The 17,003-nt window shown below is 44.4% G+C and overlaps 1 protein-coding gene across 1 annotated transcript in view; it reads right to left on the bottom strand.

Moving 5' to 3' along the window:
* The window catches only part of T265_07587 (hypothetical protein), a gene marked incomplete at both ends in the record, with an annotated part of 72,812 nt that overhangs the window by 8,712 nt on the left and 47,097 nt on the right, over positions 1–17,003 (bottom strand). The window contains 9 exons of the mRNA XM_009173144.1: positions 1,304–1,340; positions 1,429–1,729; positions 6,076–6,139; positions 9,408–9,564; positions 10,652–10,895; positions 11,298–11,467; positions 12,560–12,859; positions 13,724–13,825; positions 14,784–15,495. Coding sequence (XP_009171408.1) covers positions 1,304–1,340; positions 1,429–1,729; positions 6,076–6,139; positions 9,408–9,564; positions 10,652–10,895; positions 11,298–11,467; positions 12,560–12,859; positions 13,724–13,825; positions 14,784–15,495 — 2,087 coding nt within the window. The remainder of the gene's footprint in view (positions 1–1,303; positions 1,341–1,428; positions 1,730–6,075; positions 6,140–9,407; positions 9,565–10,651; positions 10,896–11,297; positions 11,468–12,559; positions 12,860–13,723; positions 13,826–14,783; positions 15,496–17,003) is intronic.

Raw genomic sequence — 17,003 nt, 5'->3', positions numbered from 1 at the left:
ATTCACTGACTGATCACAAGTTATTGAAGTTCCCGCAGAATCAGTTTCGGCACGTGGTTTGCAGTGGAATGGTTTTCTCGTGCCGAAGTCATAAGATTCTGAAAATTCTGGTATTGATGGCCACTAGCTAGAAAAACTGATAGATTAAATGGCCATCCAGTGTGGTGAAACTGTTCAGGAAAACGCACTTTTCGCCACAGTAGGGTTGCTCTGTTTGACCCAATACACTGGGCATTAAAATATTAGTCATCAACTGATTATTTCCACATGGATTGCTTACCAAGCCTTTTTTGAACGGCGATTTCTCAATCGGTTTCAAACTTTTTCCCACTGATTGAGAAGTAATCTTCTAAGTTCCCAGAAAATCTACCAAACCAGTCTAGGTCTTAGCGGGTGATGCTTTTACCTCCCAAAGTCGGATTGACATCGGCAACACAGGGGTCTGTCCTAGGATTTTTGTCATTTTTACAATTACCTCCGACTCACTTTCGGGATATGGGACAGAACACTACTCCTATAGCTGGACTACGGTTGATCAGTGTGATCAAGCTTGGTCCTTGTGATCAAAATCCAAGACTCAAGTAAACAGAAAACGAATTAGAAAATGGAGAGTAGTTTTCGGCGGGTTTCTAACCACTCGGTGACCGGTATGACACGGCGTGCATAGCCGCCACTAAGAAGAACATGACTGGTAGGACAGGGTAGAAGCAGGCCTAAATGAGATCACATAAGATAGAAGCTAAAGGTCCACGCGAGAGTGGTCCATATGTACGTGCGTACCTCTAGTTACGACGAAGAGTTTAGAGGAACCTGAATACGTTGGTGGAATTAATTTGGTACGCACGTGACTCGAAAGGTGAACACGAGTGTTCTGCAATCACGGCGATAAAAGTGACATTCCCCAGTGCGTTTACCAGGTCACAATGGAGAGATGGACCAAGTGGTTAGAGCGCGAATTTACTTACCGCAAGGTCCGTGGTTCGAACCCGACCTCTGCCTCTCCACTTCCCCCGTCTAGGCTTGGGTGGCCTGACAGTATCCCAGCCCTCGTGCCTCTTTCGTGTGGCATGGCAGCTAGGCACCGAAAGGGTGCTACAGCTGAACGATTTTTTTCAGAGAGGAACACGGGGGAGAGTGAGTCTTTGGTCTTTCAGTGTATATTACATTATTCTAACAGTGTCGGTGGTATACCCACATGCTACAAATTAGCGTTCGATAATACTACAGGAGCTCTTGAAAATGAGATAAAAGCGAAACGAGAAAAAAGGTTTCAGGGCTATCAAAAGATAAACACCTGATTTACCTTCAATTTCCGCTTTGAAGTCAGTTGTCATATGATTCTGAAAATAAAAACGAAACATTCGGTTGTCAGGCGACACACCAACAAATGTGGAACTCTGACGAAAATACACACTGCCAAGAGCGTACCTGTGATGTTGGTTCAAAGTCCGCTGCAGGTGTGTTCGCTGACGGTGTCTTGCTCGAGTGCCGTTTCCGACTCTTCGGTTTCGGCCAAGGTTTGGACTGTTGCGGAGGATCCAAGTTAGCACGATTTGGTTGAGTAACAAAGGATCTGGAAAAACGGCCAGTGGGGTTATTGTTGTTCGCATTCGTAGGTGTCGGTGTACATCCAGAGTTGGACTGAAGTTTAGGTTTCGGAGGAATTTGTTCTTGAACCACCTTGAGAAGACTTGTGGATGCGAGTACCGCACAACATGGCCCAGAACCCCTGGCAGGAAAAAGAGTAAGAAGGTTGGATAATTGGAAGGGAAAATATAACAAGAAGGGCGCCGGACAAAATTATCGGAAACAGATGAATCGGGTAAAGTGGTTGCAACTCAGACGAGTAGATCTGACTGACAGTGGCAGCCAAGCTTTTTTGTGGCGTGACTCATTTTGTTAATATTCCGGTGACTGGATACCAGTTGCCGGCATCTAGCAAACCCGCTACTATGTGGACTCGCTACTCTGTTAATTTGCTATTCGACAGAATTCTTCAGCTATTTTAGGGTCTGATGTTGAGTCTGGACACGGGATTCTTTAAGCCGCCAATCTATGAACCCCCGGTATGTGCGGAACCCCACTTTGTCCTACTACTTACAATATGCACGTTAATTTGTCAACTTAACTGTTCAGCGACAAATTTAATCATCATCACCGACAGCATGACATCAGTGTTCAGCACCGATGTTTGACCGGCGTATCATGGTTGTACGAGAGCTGTGATACTTTCAGGTCGCCCATACTTAGGCAGGAAGACGATTGGGGTCCTCAACCAAAGCCTTTGGCTCAAAAGGTAGCAGTGCTTGGCGGGAAATGCAAACACGTAACCATTTCTACGGAACAAGCTGCCACGTGTTCCCACTCCCCAATCTAGGGGACCAGGAGACTGTGTTCGTCAGACTTCTGTGAGTGTCGTGGGGACATTCTCCAGTATAGCTCAATGGATCGCTGAGGTGCGCAAACCGTCACACTACGGTAAGGTTCAGTCTCTTCGTGACGGTAGCGACAACTTCATGCAGTGAGATATTTGACATCCTTGGCATTGTTGTGCGTTTTACCTGAGTTATGGCCTAAATAGATTGACAGATAACGTAGAAATGTCTACTCTCCTGGAATGAGAAAACCAGCCTCAGCGTTTTTGTCCGTTGACTGTTCTGGAACGCATGAATGTATCCGCGGATGCAAAAATCCAACCATTAACATTGTCCATGATGTAGATCAGGATGCTAGATTTACCTCAGTAAGGTCCTAAGATTCCAGGCGACATTAGTTAGTTGGCAATAAGTTTACAACCTGGTTGAGCTGTTTGAATGCATACTTCAAGAGGCAACAATTTCTTTACACAGCACACTACACATAAGGTTGCTGAGAAGTCTTTGACAGAACATCACTGGTATCGCCCCTATAAGAGGTCATCAGATAGATGCAGTTCCCTTTGTGTGACACATTCATTCGAAGAATACCACGAGCAACAGATTCAATCGAGCCTGAGGTTGACATGTAAATGAATGCATTTCACCAAGGAGCAATTTAATATGCAATTCCATTGAGCTAGGAAGGACGGATGCACAACCTACTTCTACCGACTGGATTACTGCCTTAATCTCGGGTTCCATGAAATCTCACACCGGAAAAGCCAATATTTCAGCCAACCGACAAGTGGCAGCATATTCTGGCATATGTAGTTTGGTATAATCATAATGTCGCTATCACCGATTAATACCGCATTATCAAATTTACACGATTGAACTTGGAAATTCTGTTGAATTTAACAATTTTTATGGTGCGTTCGGTAGTGTTATTATGATGGAAAATTACTGTACAGTTCATTCAAACTGAACAGACTTGAATTTTACGAAATGTCTTGCAGTTGGTATGTCCGTCTGGATACTTGAAGTTAACCTTTCCATTGCTGTGAACCACGCGTGAACGTAAACTGTGTGGTTTTCTATTAACAGTCTAGTATGGATAAATCCATAATTATAAAATACATGGACGCAACTAAGGGGGAAACGTGGACAGTGGTGAGATTGGGCATAGTAGAACTTCGGGGGCGAGATAACAATGGAACCAATCCACGGGTTTGAGGAATAACCACGTGCTTTACAAAGAGAACCAAAAATGGCTCAGTATTCAGGTAACCTGAGAGTCGTTCCCCTACGTTGTGAAACATTCGGATTCCTGGTCGTTTAGGCGTGAGGTATCGACAAACCAGAGACATCAAAAAGACAGTACGAGGCTTGGAAGCCTTGTACCCCGGATGCATCGGATGCGGGGCTACAGTTGTTGCAGAACATATTTCGAGAAAGCGATAATCCGAATCGGGTGTAACCGAAAGTGGGACGATATAAAAAGAGCAAATAATGACGGTATTGATATACTAACAACAGTGCATCTGGCGTCTTGGGAGGAAAGAATGATATCACTCGCAACTGGATGGTCCCCTTTGCAATCATCAAACTGATCTAGTGTTTGGAACTTGTAAAACTGGAGATGCCGATGATTTCCAACGGGACCGACACAGCTTTATTTGTGCGTTAGAGGGACATGCTGTCCAGACTAAAGGTGATGAATACAGTATAGAAAGCACAGTAACCCAACGGTATTTTTTTTACCGAAGCGCAGCTAATTAGTTGTTCTGCTTGGAGCTCAAACGCTCAACACCAATAAATTCAAGATCATTTGCAGCAAATAGCCGTGAAATAACGAAAAGGACGGGCCATAATGTCACGGAATCTTCCGCAGAAATGCAAAAGGGACACAAAAAATAGCGTTGGAAATGTTCTCAAACAACCGATCATCAACACATATCGTGTTCCTGAAGAAGGACCTGGAACCTCATTTCGGGGCAAGGAGCGGCTCCTATCGGTTAATTGGTGGAACCTCCCCAGATGTCAGTTTCAGCCGTCTACCACCAACAGTCTAAAATTGATGCACAGATTTTTTTGTCTAACGGAAAGGACTGCCACAACTTCTCAGTCGAAATGTGAGACAACTTTTCGAACAAAAATGGCGGTATATATGGTACTTCATCTTCTAATAAAGACCTGAGATTTTTCCGCTACAACGCTCACTCGAAGAGAAAACCTCCTCTTTGAGAAAAGAACAGGATAAGTTTTCTGGTCACTGTGAAAGTATATTTAATCCATCAGTGGAAATGTCCTATGCCACTGACCCAGATTTGAGTGGAATATCAAGACCCAACTGACACACTATCCAAGCGAATTAGGTTGGACCTCACTGGGAATGGCAGTAACATTTACCAGAAAACGCCAGAGCTACAAATAAAGGTCGAAGATAATGAAGCTAGAATGCAGGAGCCAATAACTCGAGTTGTCAATAGTTGCCACTATTTCTGTTGTTAGATTAGCACACATTTTCGCGGCAACCTATATAATTTTGGTTATTACAGCTGATAATGATGATGATGATGATATAATTTTGGTTCACACGTTACGATAATTATACGTCCGCATTGTCCCACATGGCTAAAATCCACCACCAGTGTGTAAAATTATCGTAAAACAGAATTAGCCAGTTTCGATGAAGCGAAAAATTCCAAAACAAACTCAAACAAAAACTGCCTAGAAACCTTTGAGAAAATACCAAAAGTTGTGGCGTCCACAGCTTTAGATAATTCCACGAACGGGTGATGTTGGTGTGTGCGATCGACACTTTATGTGGTTTGGTCAGTAAGCAAGTGATTTCCAACGCGTGGATGCAAATCAGGTAGAGTTCGAACAGAGCTAGTAAGGTGAAGGGTTAGGGTAATTGGCACTTTTCGGTTGAAACATGTAATTGCTGTTTACCACTCATTCGGTCGAAAGTTTGTAGGTGAAACGGGGACAAACCGAGCAGTTAGAAGTTGTCCTTGCCCGAGCCCGATTTGGCGGGGCTGAATTTAGTCAACGCAGGTGATGTACACTTTACGAGTCAAGCTTTTGTTTGCCTTTACTTGCGTACCAGGAAAGTGGTTCACGAGCCCGCTAAAAAAATTTAGGCGTTCAATCCAAATCAGATCTCACTACTGGCGACAATTTCCAGCTACTAACAAAAAATAATCACAACGGTTAACTACGCAGTAGTTCGGAGGGAGCGATTGTCCAAGACTTTTTTAAATTTCACTATAGTTTGATGCTCTACCCACGAAGAAAGTCCATCGAAATATTTTTGTTCCATGTGTTTCCTCAAGGGGTGAGTGTGCGCCAAACTTGGTGCGATTCAGCTTGAAGAATCGAGACCAATGGGAGATAACAGCGTTTCGATTGCGCATCATCGTGCTGCAAAGTGTACAGTATAAAGGGGCAATTGAGGACAATCGCCAGCAGTGGCCTTGGTGATTGTAACATGAGTCGACAGGACCTTGTCCGAAGCAATCTTTGTAAAGTGGTCTGACCTAATTGGTCATCAAATGGGCTCATTAGTTAGATGTAGACGAACCAGAGTAGTCCATCTGCAGTTCCCAGCTACTGAACAAAGATTGGTTGAGTAATGGGGCGGAAGTGAGGAGACCATGCGTACCGAAGGACTGAGAAGGGTATTGCGTGAAATATCAGGGTCAGGTCAACTTACCTGATATCAACTGCACCCGGAAACTCTTTATCGAACATCACTTCAACGGTTTGAAAGAGGCCATCTGAACGGGTTGTAATAAATCAAGACTGAGAATCACAACAAAAGATTAACAATGAAAATAAAAAAAGTAAGACCGATGTGGATGCTTAGGGATACGACAAGACAACGGCTTTTTTGATGCGTTTACTTGTTCCCCTAAAAACCTTCACAAAAGTACACATATATATATACCCTGGGATTGAATGTTTGTGCATTCGGCATACCGCGGAAAAGCTGTAGGTAGAGGGCTAGGTAGAGGGTCACGCAGAGGGGGCAGACTATATCGCACCATATCGTGAGATACATTGATTTAATTAAATCGCAGTTTTGGCGAAAACCGACATGGTAATTTTGAGCAGCTTGATAAGTTTGCGGCCCAAAAAGTCGGTCACACACCGTTTACAGTGTGGACTTTCGGAATGATATATTACTTCGTGATCTGCATTCCGTGGCCAAGTATGGAAGAAGCCTTAGAAAAAAGTTGCATACAACTGGGAACGGTTCGGAGTACGTTAATCAGGCTTACTGGTAACGTGCAAGCACAGCCGTATCCTGGAAAATATTTGCAACCTTATGGACATGCAATTAGTGGCGATGCACAACTCAATTGTTACTGTCCTTTACGTATTGCAGAATCCACGATTGCTTGGTTTCATAGCATCGAGAATAGAGCGTTCTACACTGTGCAGCGAGTAAATAGTTTGATATCGCGCTTGATATGCCAACATAAATTGAAAGTACAGATCGTCGCTGCTGGTTGGTTATGTCTTACACCAAGCTTTCCTGTGGCCAGTCGGTCACTTTTCTGGCACTCTTCGTTCACAGACCATTCAGTTAGCTCCACAAGTGCGAAACACTCAGATAGTCATGTTGACCTAACAGGACCAGTGAGCGAAAAGTCTAGAAAACGCATCGGCAGTGTCATCGGCGCCGGTGATGTGTACAACGCTGCAAGGTCTACAACAAGGAAGCCTGTCGAAGGTAGAGCCTTCGGAAATAAAACAATAGCAATCAGGTAGCTAGTTAGTGGTCCAACGAACAAACTAACCGCGCACCAGCGAGTTTGCGACCGAACATCAATTTATTTACGCCTGATGCTGGAAAATGCGGTCGAACACCTGATTCTACTCTCAATCCAAAAAATGTATTCGGATCTGTGTACCCAAGCAGAATCCCCTTGTTGAGCTTACAAATATTTTCGCCATCCAATTTTAACGATATCACTGTTGTTTTAAGTTCCTATGAGAAACGTGTGACAAAAACTAGCACACCACAGATGCATAATGGTAGAAGAGAAATCGGAGGGGTGGGGCACGGGTGCCTGGAAAGGTGCCTCGGAAACGCGAAATAACGGCAATGCGTCAAGTAGCTCACAACCAGCCGACAAGAGTCGGCCATGAAGGTGCGTAACATCTGGCCGAAACACAGAAATTTCCATGAAGGTATGAAGAAGAATGACTAGCCTGGAAGGACTGCATATACGCGCGGAATCGTCTATTGCACTCTTCCCTCCAAGTTACCGGTTCATCGAGTAAACACGTGCAGCGAACGGAAAATTATGCTTCAGAGTCCGGAGGGTAATATAAACGATTGCGTGTAAGAGCCAGTGTTTGGCTGAGTAAAAATTTGTCCAATTACTTGGCCTCCTGCTACAGACTGACCAATTTCTCAGGAATTTTGAGGAGTTCATGGAGTTCAAGCTGTTAGTGACGGATAATTAGTACAAAACGGTTAACACTTGAATTCAGAAAGATAAAAGTGTCTGGAATTCGGCGTTCCACTGTTAGGTTAAAAACGAGACGAGGTGCTTCGACTTTGTGACCCAGACCGAAAGTGTCCTCAGGCGTCCACAGCCTTCTTTGAACGCGTGAAGCGAGCACATTACCGCTATTCCACCAGCACAAACTGGGGTCAACTGAATTGTCACGGCAAAAGAGATGATGTTCACTGTTGAGCGACCTAACTGATTCGCTTGATGTCACCAGTCATATCACAGAATACGACTGACAAGTGAAAGGTGAAAACCCAGCATATGAATGACTAGCCTGGAAGGACTGCATATACGCGCGGAATCGTCTATTGCACTCTTCCCTCCAAGTTACCGGTTCATCGAGTAAACACGTGCAGCGAACGGAAGATTATGCTTCAGAGTCCGGAGGGTAATATAAACGATTGCGTGTAAGAGCCAGTGTTTGGCTGAGTAAAAATTTGTCCAATTACTTGGCCTCCTGCTACAGAGTGATCAATTTCTCAGGAATTTTGAGGAGTTCATGGAGTTCAAGCTGTTAGTGACGGATAATTAGTACAAAACGGTTAACACTTGAATTCAGAAAGATAAAAGTGTCTGGAATTCGGCGTTCCACTGTTAGGTTAAAAACGAGACGAGGTGCTTCGACTTTGTGACCCAGACCGAAAGTGTCCTCAGGCGTCCACAGCCTTCTTTGAACGCGTGAAGCGAGCACATTACCGCTATTCCACCAGCACAAACTGGGATCAACTGAATTGTCACGGCAAAAGAGATGATGTTCACTGTTGAGCGACCTAACTGATTCGCTTGATGTCACCAGTCATATCACAGAATACGACTGACAAGTGAAAGGTGAAAAACACCCCAGCATATTTTGAAGTCAAGGTGGAGGAAGGGGTCCATGTGGAACATTAACTTGTGAATAGTTTGTTTAGGTAACACAGAACTCGCACTCAAACGCATGCCTAAGTGTTATGGACCTTCGAGGAAAAAATGGGCTTTCAATAAAATTCAACAGGCGTTCTCGCTGTGCAGCAGTGGGAACGGAAGGACGGTGTAGATTCTCACTGAGCTTACGGGGTCCATGGCTATCATGAGCGCATGTACCTATCGTTGTGGATCACAACTCTTATATAGGTAGACCGGTTAGCAGCAAGGGAAGTCATGTGACAGTAAGAGTGTTCAGCTGTGAAAACGTTGCAGCTATTAATCGTCTAGGAGAGACTACATTCCACGAAATTCTACTGGGGATGCTTCCATCAGACTGAAACAAGTATAGTTGTCCACTTTTGAAAACCTCACCGCCCAGGTGGTGGTCGTTCATGTGAAACAACTGAGCTTATCCAAAATACGTGTTCGTTCGTGTGTTGGCATTTCGGGACTGCTAGGACCAGCCAGAAAAAACATCCAAGATTAAAAAACACGAATAGAGACTCTCAGGCAACGAAATTGTGCCACAGAATACACCACCACCAACGACACAACCGGCTTCAAAAAAAGGCGATCGGAACACCACAAGGTAGAATGACAAACAAGGACTCACTGGGGCTGACACCAATAACCGTACCACACAGTCCTATGGGAACCGTTTGACCATGTTTGCAGAACGTCACACGATCCAAAAGGCAGAAATTATTCATTGAAAATTTATGTGAGGCTCCATCGCTTGACGGATAAAGACTACGAGAACCATTCACAGGCTGAGGGAAAACGGGAAGTAGTGTTTTGGTTACCAGGTGGCAATCGAAACAGAACAGTGGGCAACAACAGTTACCGAACAGACGGAAACCGGTGAACACACTATATTGAACGGAACGAAGCATCATCGTGGGTAGTGACGCCAGTACTGTGTACAAACCCGTTCACGTCGAAAACACCATCTATTGGGCTACGGGGCCTCAGTTGCTGACCTGCTCCGTGCCGTTAACATGAAGCTTATTTGCTGAACATCGATCACTTACGATGTACATAAATATTTCCGGAAAAGTGCTGTACACACGAAGTTTTCTTGCCCCGAAGAGCAGCTACTGCATTCAGTGCCACGGAAAACCTACGAGTACTAACGGAGTACTTGGAACCCCTACAGAGGAGCACTTCTTTCAGACAGAACAGATGAAAGAAAAGTTCACCAAACTATATAGCAGAGGTATGAAAAATGCACATAATTATCAGAATTCAGGATAGCACATAACAAATTATGCCTTCCCAAGACCGAACGAATCGTCTTATTGTATTGGGTGGGGGCAGTGGACCGGAGCATCAAACCCGCCTCCTGAACTTCTTCGTTCAGTGAAGCATCGCTTTTGAACACTGGTGTCATGTTGTCGATGATGATGATGATGATTAAAATCGCTCAACGTCTGTTGTGGCAATGAAAAAAAACACTGAAAACAATAATGCACCAACTAGTATCCGATTGAGCCAAACTCCAGAGTTACTGAGGGATCGCACATTACAGAATAAACAAATGATCCCCGCTGATTATGAGTCAACCGAAATATACTAGGGAGCTTATACACAATCAGTCCGCGTAGTTGGTATGGGACCGCATAAACCACTCCGAGGTTTGTTTTCTTTACCAAGTGAATAAAGTGAATAAAGTCCTCCCTCCAGATTGAAATACCTTAATGTGTGAACCGATGTGAACTAAAAATCGCATGTAACAACAGCACATACAATAACAGTACCAGAAGGGATACGAAGGTGACAGGTCGGGTTATTCCATGGTTCAATAAAGGTGTGTTGAATCATGGGAACAAAGGAGCTGAGAAGCTACGCCCTACTTACCACAAACAAACTTTCCGGCGTACAGTGTATGGCATGAGACTTTTGCCAAGCTTTCCTGTCTAGTGGCTGATAGACATGACTAGCTCTGACAGTCTCGCCATCGCCGTCAGTTACATCTGGATATACGATGGTCCGAATGTGTTTGATAAAATCGCAATCCAAATAGCTACCGTCGGCTGGGACCACAGCTGCGGAACGACATCCAGATTGTTCAAGGAATTCCACTGCTGCGTCCAGCTCGCCGCTGGAAAGAAAAATGATGATAAGATAAACACATCACATGAGCGAGGTGTATGGTTCGCTGAAGCAGAACTAGAGTGATCCAGTCGAGTACAAAGGCGCAATACACAAAATATTATTCCAGTTCACGGGAATACCCTTGACTCTGGGTCTCTTCCAACCAAGGAACCCGTTATACTGGTACTCGCATGTGTGTACGTAACAAGCTAGAAGTTGGGACCAGAAGCAAAACTCTGATGATACAAATCCTTTATGATACACAGTTGGCTTCCCCCTGAATGTTGATGAAATGTTCGCAAACCAAATGCGACTTCTGAGAAACAGTTGAGCAACTGAGAGATGCGCGTGAGCAAGGTTTGGTGCCCTTTACCAGGAACTTCAGAGTGCGCAAGACTGTGAGACTCACCGGGGCAGATCACACATTATTGGTCCTCCACTGCGAGTATTTTCACTGTGAGCTTCTACCAGGGACCAGAGTTTGGGGAATTCATTACAGTAGGCCAACAGAGAATCGGCCGTACAGTTTGAGAACACCCAGGATGAACGATCCGGACAAAATCGAGACCATCCTAAAACCTGAAATCAACACAAGATAAACACCACAGATGGTGGTTAAGAGAAAAGACGTGAAAATTTATGTAGCAGGGGAAGGAATATGAATGCAATCCTTTTTGGTTAAAAAGGAAGCCCTCGTAAACAATCACGGATCACTCCAAGTGGCCTTCTACAGCAGTTCTTTTCACCGTGAAACACGCGGTAACATTGATAGCGACAATCGCCTCGTCCGACAAGGTGAGATTGTGCCACTGTGACCAAAATGCCATTTCGTAATACTTCATTAGTTGCAGTATTAACTTATGAATTCTCTAAAAGAACAAAGAGGAGTATTTTGTGACATTACAGAAAAACCATGTATTGTTACGTACACTATCCACCGAGGTATCTCAAAGCTGAGTCAAATTGGTTTCTTCGTCTGCGCTTTGTAGCCTTTCTGTGAGAGGTCAGTCGTGGCCGAGTGCTTAACTACAAATCGGGGGGGGGGGGGGTAGTGGGTTCCAGAGATGCGCACTGTTGACGACTTCCAACAAGAATAAGAGAGACGTCACAGTATAGACTTTTCAGCATAGACCGACATCACTTACGGAACAAAATCGTCGTTAAAATTCCCAAATCTCCTCACACTGCCAACAGAGCTCTCTGTTTTCGGTCCGTTCCGTTCCGGAAGTTCTTAAACTCGTTCGCAAATGTGCCATGCAAAGTAAATAAATACGATCTCATGAAGGTTATTGCTGTCACTGAGGCTATTCGTACGTTGATTCAACAACGTGGTTTACGAATTCGTTTGTGCGAACTAAGACGTACATAATAAATAAGTACCCGAACATTCAATCATTCACTAGCCGGCAGAAATATTTTTTGAGCAATGCATTGATATTGTCAAACACCATCGAAGAAACCGAGAGGACAACCTGAACGTGATCGTTAGGTTCAATTATTTTCCTCGTTTTTTTATATCATCCACGTTCGGCATATTTTGCTTGTTTCCGGAGTCCAAACTTAATACGCGTTGATTTCCTTTTAACACAAATTTCCTTTGGATCGTAGGGTGCAGTAAAATTAACACGACAGTTTGAAAAATAGAGATGAAAACAACAACAGGAAAAATACCTGTGCACGTGTTTTGTTACGGCGGAGGTTCAAACCAATATTCCACAAATACTTGCGATCTTGGGTGTCCTTCATTTTCTTTGATGCAGATGTATTGTCACATGAATTTACTTCGTTGGCTGCTGCAGCATTGTCCACCTGGTCTGTGTTTTTAACAGCGGCCGCTTGCGAATCGTCAGTCGTGTCTTTGTTGATAGTGCTTACCAAGACGGTTCCCGTGAGACGAGCTACAGCGGCCGGATGAAGACCTATGGCAGCAGCTAACTGCGAAGTGGGCATGTAACAAGAAGTTCTTGTTTCCTGGAATCAAATGAAGAATAAAGCGCCCATAGCATGTTTTGCTAACACTCAAAAACACACATCAATGTGTTGTGGCTGGACAAAAAAAGAATGATAGAACACCAAGGGAGAAAACGAAATGTAGTAAATGGTGATTCGGCCGATGGAATAGGCAGTTAACAAGGCACACCACGTGTCTAATACGATCCTGTCACCACTAGAACGCCTCATGATTATTACGCTACTGAGCAGTTCATTCACTCACCAACTTCAAACCTGATGAGCCGTATACCAGCCGATCAACAAGTTGTTTGGCAAATTCTATGTAATTGACCACGAGTCAGGCGGGTCAATGAATCCATACCTGTTTAGACGTAATACACTACTCATCACAAACGAGAAATTCAGTGGGTTCAAGTGAGCCGTATACCAGCCGATCAACAAGTTGTTTGGCAAATTCTATGTAATTGACCACGAGTCAGGCGGGTCAATGAATCCATACCTGTTTAGACGTAATACACTACTCATCACAAACGAGAAATTCAGCTGGGTTCAAGGTGGGTCTCCCAAAAAAAAATCAAATTTACATGCAAATGCATGTATGTCGCTAGCCATAACTGTTATTCTGACTCAGAAAACATGTACTCAAATAACCATCGGCTCAGCACCAACAGCGCGAACGACGCCTATCGGGTTCAGACGGAGTTCGCTCATGAGAACCGAAGGACGACGCTGATGCGTCACTTGTTGAATTCGATACAGGCGTCGTACCCCATCGTGCCTAATAACACTGTGCAGTTGGGCATCCACATTGTACCGGGAAAAATTAACAACTAAAAAACAGCAAATCAAAAAGTGCGAATATCCTCAAAAACGGTAACCTACCGACAACTTCTTACGTAGCGGAGCCAGGTCTATGGGGTGGCTGCTGGCTTGCGGATACAACCGCACGGTGACCGAACCATGTGCGACCCGTACACCAACGACCTGTTAGACAAAGCATACAAACGTGGTGAACTACCGATATGATAAAAAAGACAAGAGAAACCGTCAACCAACAGTGACTAATTGTGGCGTAACCTCCTCCAATAAGCTCAAGAAAAAGCTATAACAAGACAAGAAGGTACGTGGTATTTGACAACTGCTGACATACTAGGGGACTACGATGTCCTGAGGCAACCAAGTGACTGAAGTTTAGAATGTTACAGAATAGCTAAAGATTTAAGCCTGGAATTCAAGGGCATCTACGCTGAGACGCCAACAAACACTAAGCACTATCCTCACTTGAAATCATCGGCAGTGTGTGGCACACCAATCTCAAGGGAAATTTGAGCCCACAATATTCCCGTGAATGGCTGAACATTTTGACAAAAACAGAGCAAAAAGCTAGATAACAAAAGTACTCCCTTCAAGGTGCCCCTTGAAGGAAGGCTCGTTACATCGAATTGCCGAAAATGTTCATTTCCATCTCTTTGAGGATGGGGGCAGTTACAAGGAGAGAGTACTGTAACATACAACAAACCGATAGCAGTAAAAATTACTGTTCGGTTTTAAAGCTTTTCAAATAGGACAAGCTTTATGAGCGTCACTTTTTAGATGCCCTTTTCATTATCATATCAAGGCAACAGGAAAGTGTATCAGTTTCTAGTTACAAATAACGGCCATTCTACGACGAAAGGCGTCTTTCGTAAGTGATTCCGAAGTTCGAACTAGGCCTCTTTTTAGCTATCCCTGTGTCCCAGTCGCCTAGGGGCGGCAATATCAGGGTATTTCGTTGTATACAAGCAACAAACATTCAAAAGGACAATACCACTTGGTCGAAATAAAGATACTGCGAAAAAAAAAAGTTGCACACCACTTGGTCGAAATAAAGATACTGCGAAAAAAAAGAAAGTTGCACGAGTGCTAATGATGTCCACCAAAAAAGCAAGCATGTGCAGACTACCTCGCCCACACGACCTGTGTGTGGCGGTGTTTGGACAAACACCAACTGCCCCACATGAAACACGGAGAGGAGAGACAAGCGTTGATCACCATCCCAATCCGCCTTAATGTGCGTGAGGAGCGCTGGAGGCGGAAGACCACCAGGGACAACCAGATCGAGCAGGTCCAAGTCCAGTCCGTCACAGTTCCCGTGCGCCGGTTCCGGTCTCATTGCGGGAACGACGACAGCATGCTTGGTTTTCCTCGCACGACCTGGATGGAATGCGGCAGACCAACTGCTTCCAATCCCTAGTGTGACCGCCGAGAGATCCAACTGATTCCCATTGTTCGCACGTGATCTCACGAAATTCGGGACGAGGTGGAACTGTGGGTCACCACTATGCTTCGAATTTGCTGGATTGGATGGCTTGACAGACCAGCCTTCCAATTTGCGTGAGAAGATCAAAACTGGAGGGGAATCGCTGTTGACCAGTTCATCGTCGGTATTTTCATCTGACAGCAAAATGGCGCGACGATTCTTCAAAAACCGTCGTAACTCTTCCACTCTGCTTAGAAACCAGTTTACTTCGGACGGCTGTTTCAACGGGTCTTGTGGCAAAGTATTCGGATCACCTCGTACTGAACGGGTAAGCTTGGCAATAGGTTTATCATTTTTCTTTGTTCGGGTGACCGACGGATGAACAGGAAACATGTTGAAATCCTGAAGTTCCCAGCTGGAAAGAAACAGATAGGAATAGCGGAATATGTAGCCATCTAATGACTTGAGGATAAAATCAGTGAGTCTGCACAAGTCTCGAAGGTAACTGGATGAATTGCTTGTGTAGAAATATGGTCATTCCACAAAATTAACGGCTAATCTCGGTACATGTGGATGGGCCAAAAAACAGCATCACTATTCTAAGGAACCCGTTCAACTCTAAACCAGCTGATATGCAAAGCAGAATAGGTAGAGGAAAATCACTTTCGGACCCCCACCGAAGTTGATGTCATATTAGTCTGGGGTTACGTTTTAAATTCGAAAAGAGGAATCCGGCACAACAATACCCGAGTAAACCCGGTAACACTGTCTTGGTATGATAACATGCAAATAGGCAGGGGATTGCTGATCCGTAGGAATCAGGGACTGCGTAGACCAAGGTTGAGGAGTCAGGTATGGACGGAGCTGATCCCACATTGTTCTCACCTGTTCATGCTAATCACATGCAGTGAAACCTCCGCAAGGATTGCTTTCAACTTTCAAAAGGCCTGAAACCAACATCCGACGACTGAAATTTGACCTGAGAAATGGCAACGAGTTTTCATGCGTTACCCAGCATCTGTCAATATCATCATCAACTATCGCATCAGTATAGATAGAAACCAATCGCTGTAGGTTAAAATTTGTCCATCATTTACTCCTAACAACCGGGAGAAGTAACACATGGAGATTATATTAGGAAAAACATGGAGGATACCAACGCTCAGCAGACAGACAATATGTTAAAGCTAGTATCACATGATCCGAACTAGGATAGCCAACGACATTGCTTCAAAATCTGTACACAAAGCTGGCCTGTGAACTTAGATTAACCGAGCCGCGCAAACCGACGGAACCTTTAGAGTTAGGTTTTGTGAGAGAACAGGGAACGAAGATTCCATCTGAACTTGACGACCCGGTTGCAGGAAGCGATTGGGAGCACATGAAATGTTATCGTGTTTGACCCTTAACCTGTGCCCCAATGCCCGGCCTTGACATGTTTCGCGGATGCGAATCCCCTCAATCGCAGCAGAGAAATCTAACGAACTAAATTTGGGCTGTTGGAGAATAACTCCTCAAGTAGTGTGGATGCTGTACAGTTGTGCTACGCTGCAGACATGTGTGAAGGCCTTATGTCACTTGCCAACGGATTCCTCTTGAACTGCAAGAAAGGTATATATCACTCTTGTACATCATCTCTCAAGAACGCCTCTTTCTCCCTTACAACATCTACTTTGCATATTCGTCTAGAACTGTACACAGAGCTTTGAGCAGCCCACACTGGTATGCAATCAGTGCAAAGCCGTAAAGGTGCGTAATCCCGTTCCATGAAGATTTCCAGAACACCGACTGCTGAACTGATTCATCGGTAAACCTATGAAGAAGTGTATCGAAAAATCGTAAACTGTTCTCGTGATGCGTGTGGACGTGAATGAATAAAGTTCAGAGTACTATATATATATATATATATAGCACTCTATTTGG

The sequence above is a fragment of the Opisthorchis viverrini genome (assembly GCF_000715545.1).
Source record: "Opisthorchis viverrini unplaced genomic scaffold opera_v5_175, whole genome shotgun sequence".
Lineage (NCBI taxonomy): Eukaryota > Metazoa > Platyhelminthes > Trematoda > Opisthorchiida > Opisthorchiidae > Opisthorchis > Opisthorchis viverrini.
The sequence above is the reverse complement of the archived record's forward strand: the minus strand, read 5'-3'. Positions and strand labels throughout refer to the sequence as shown.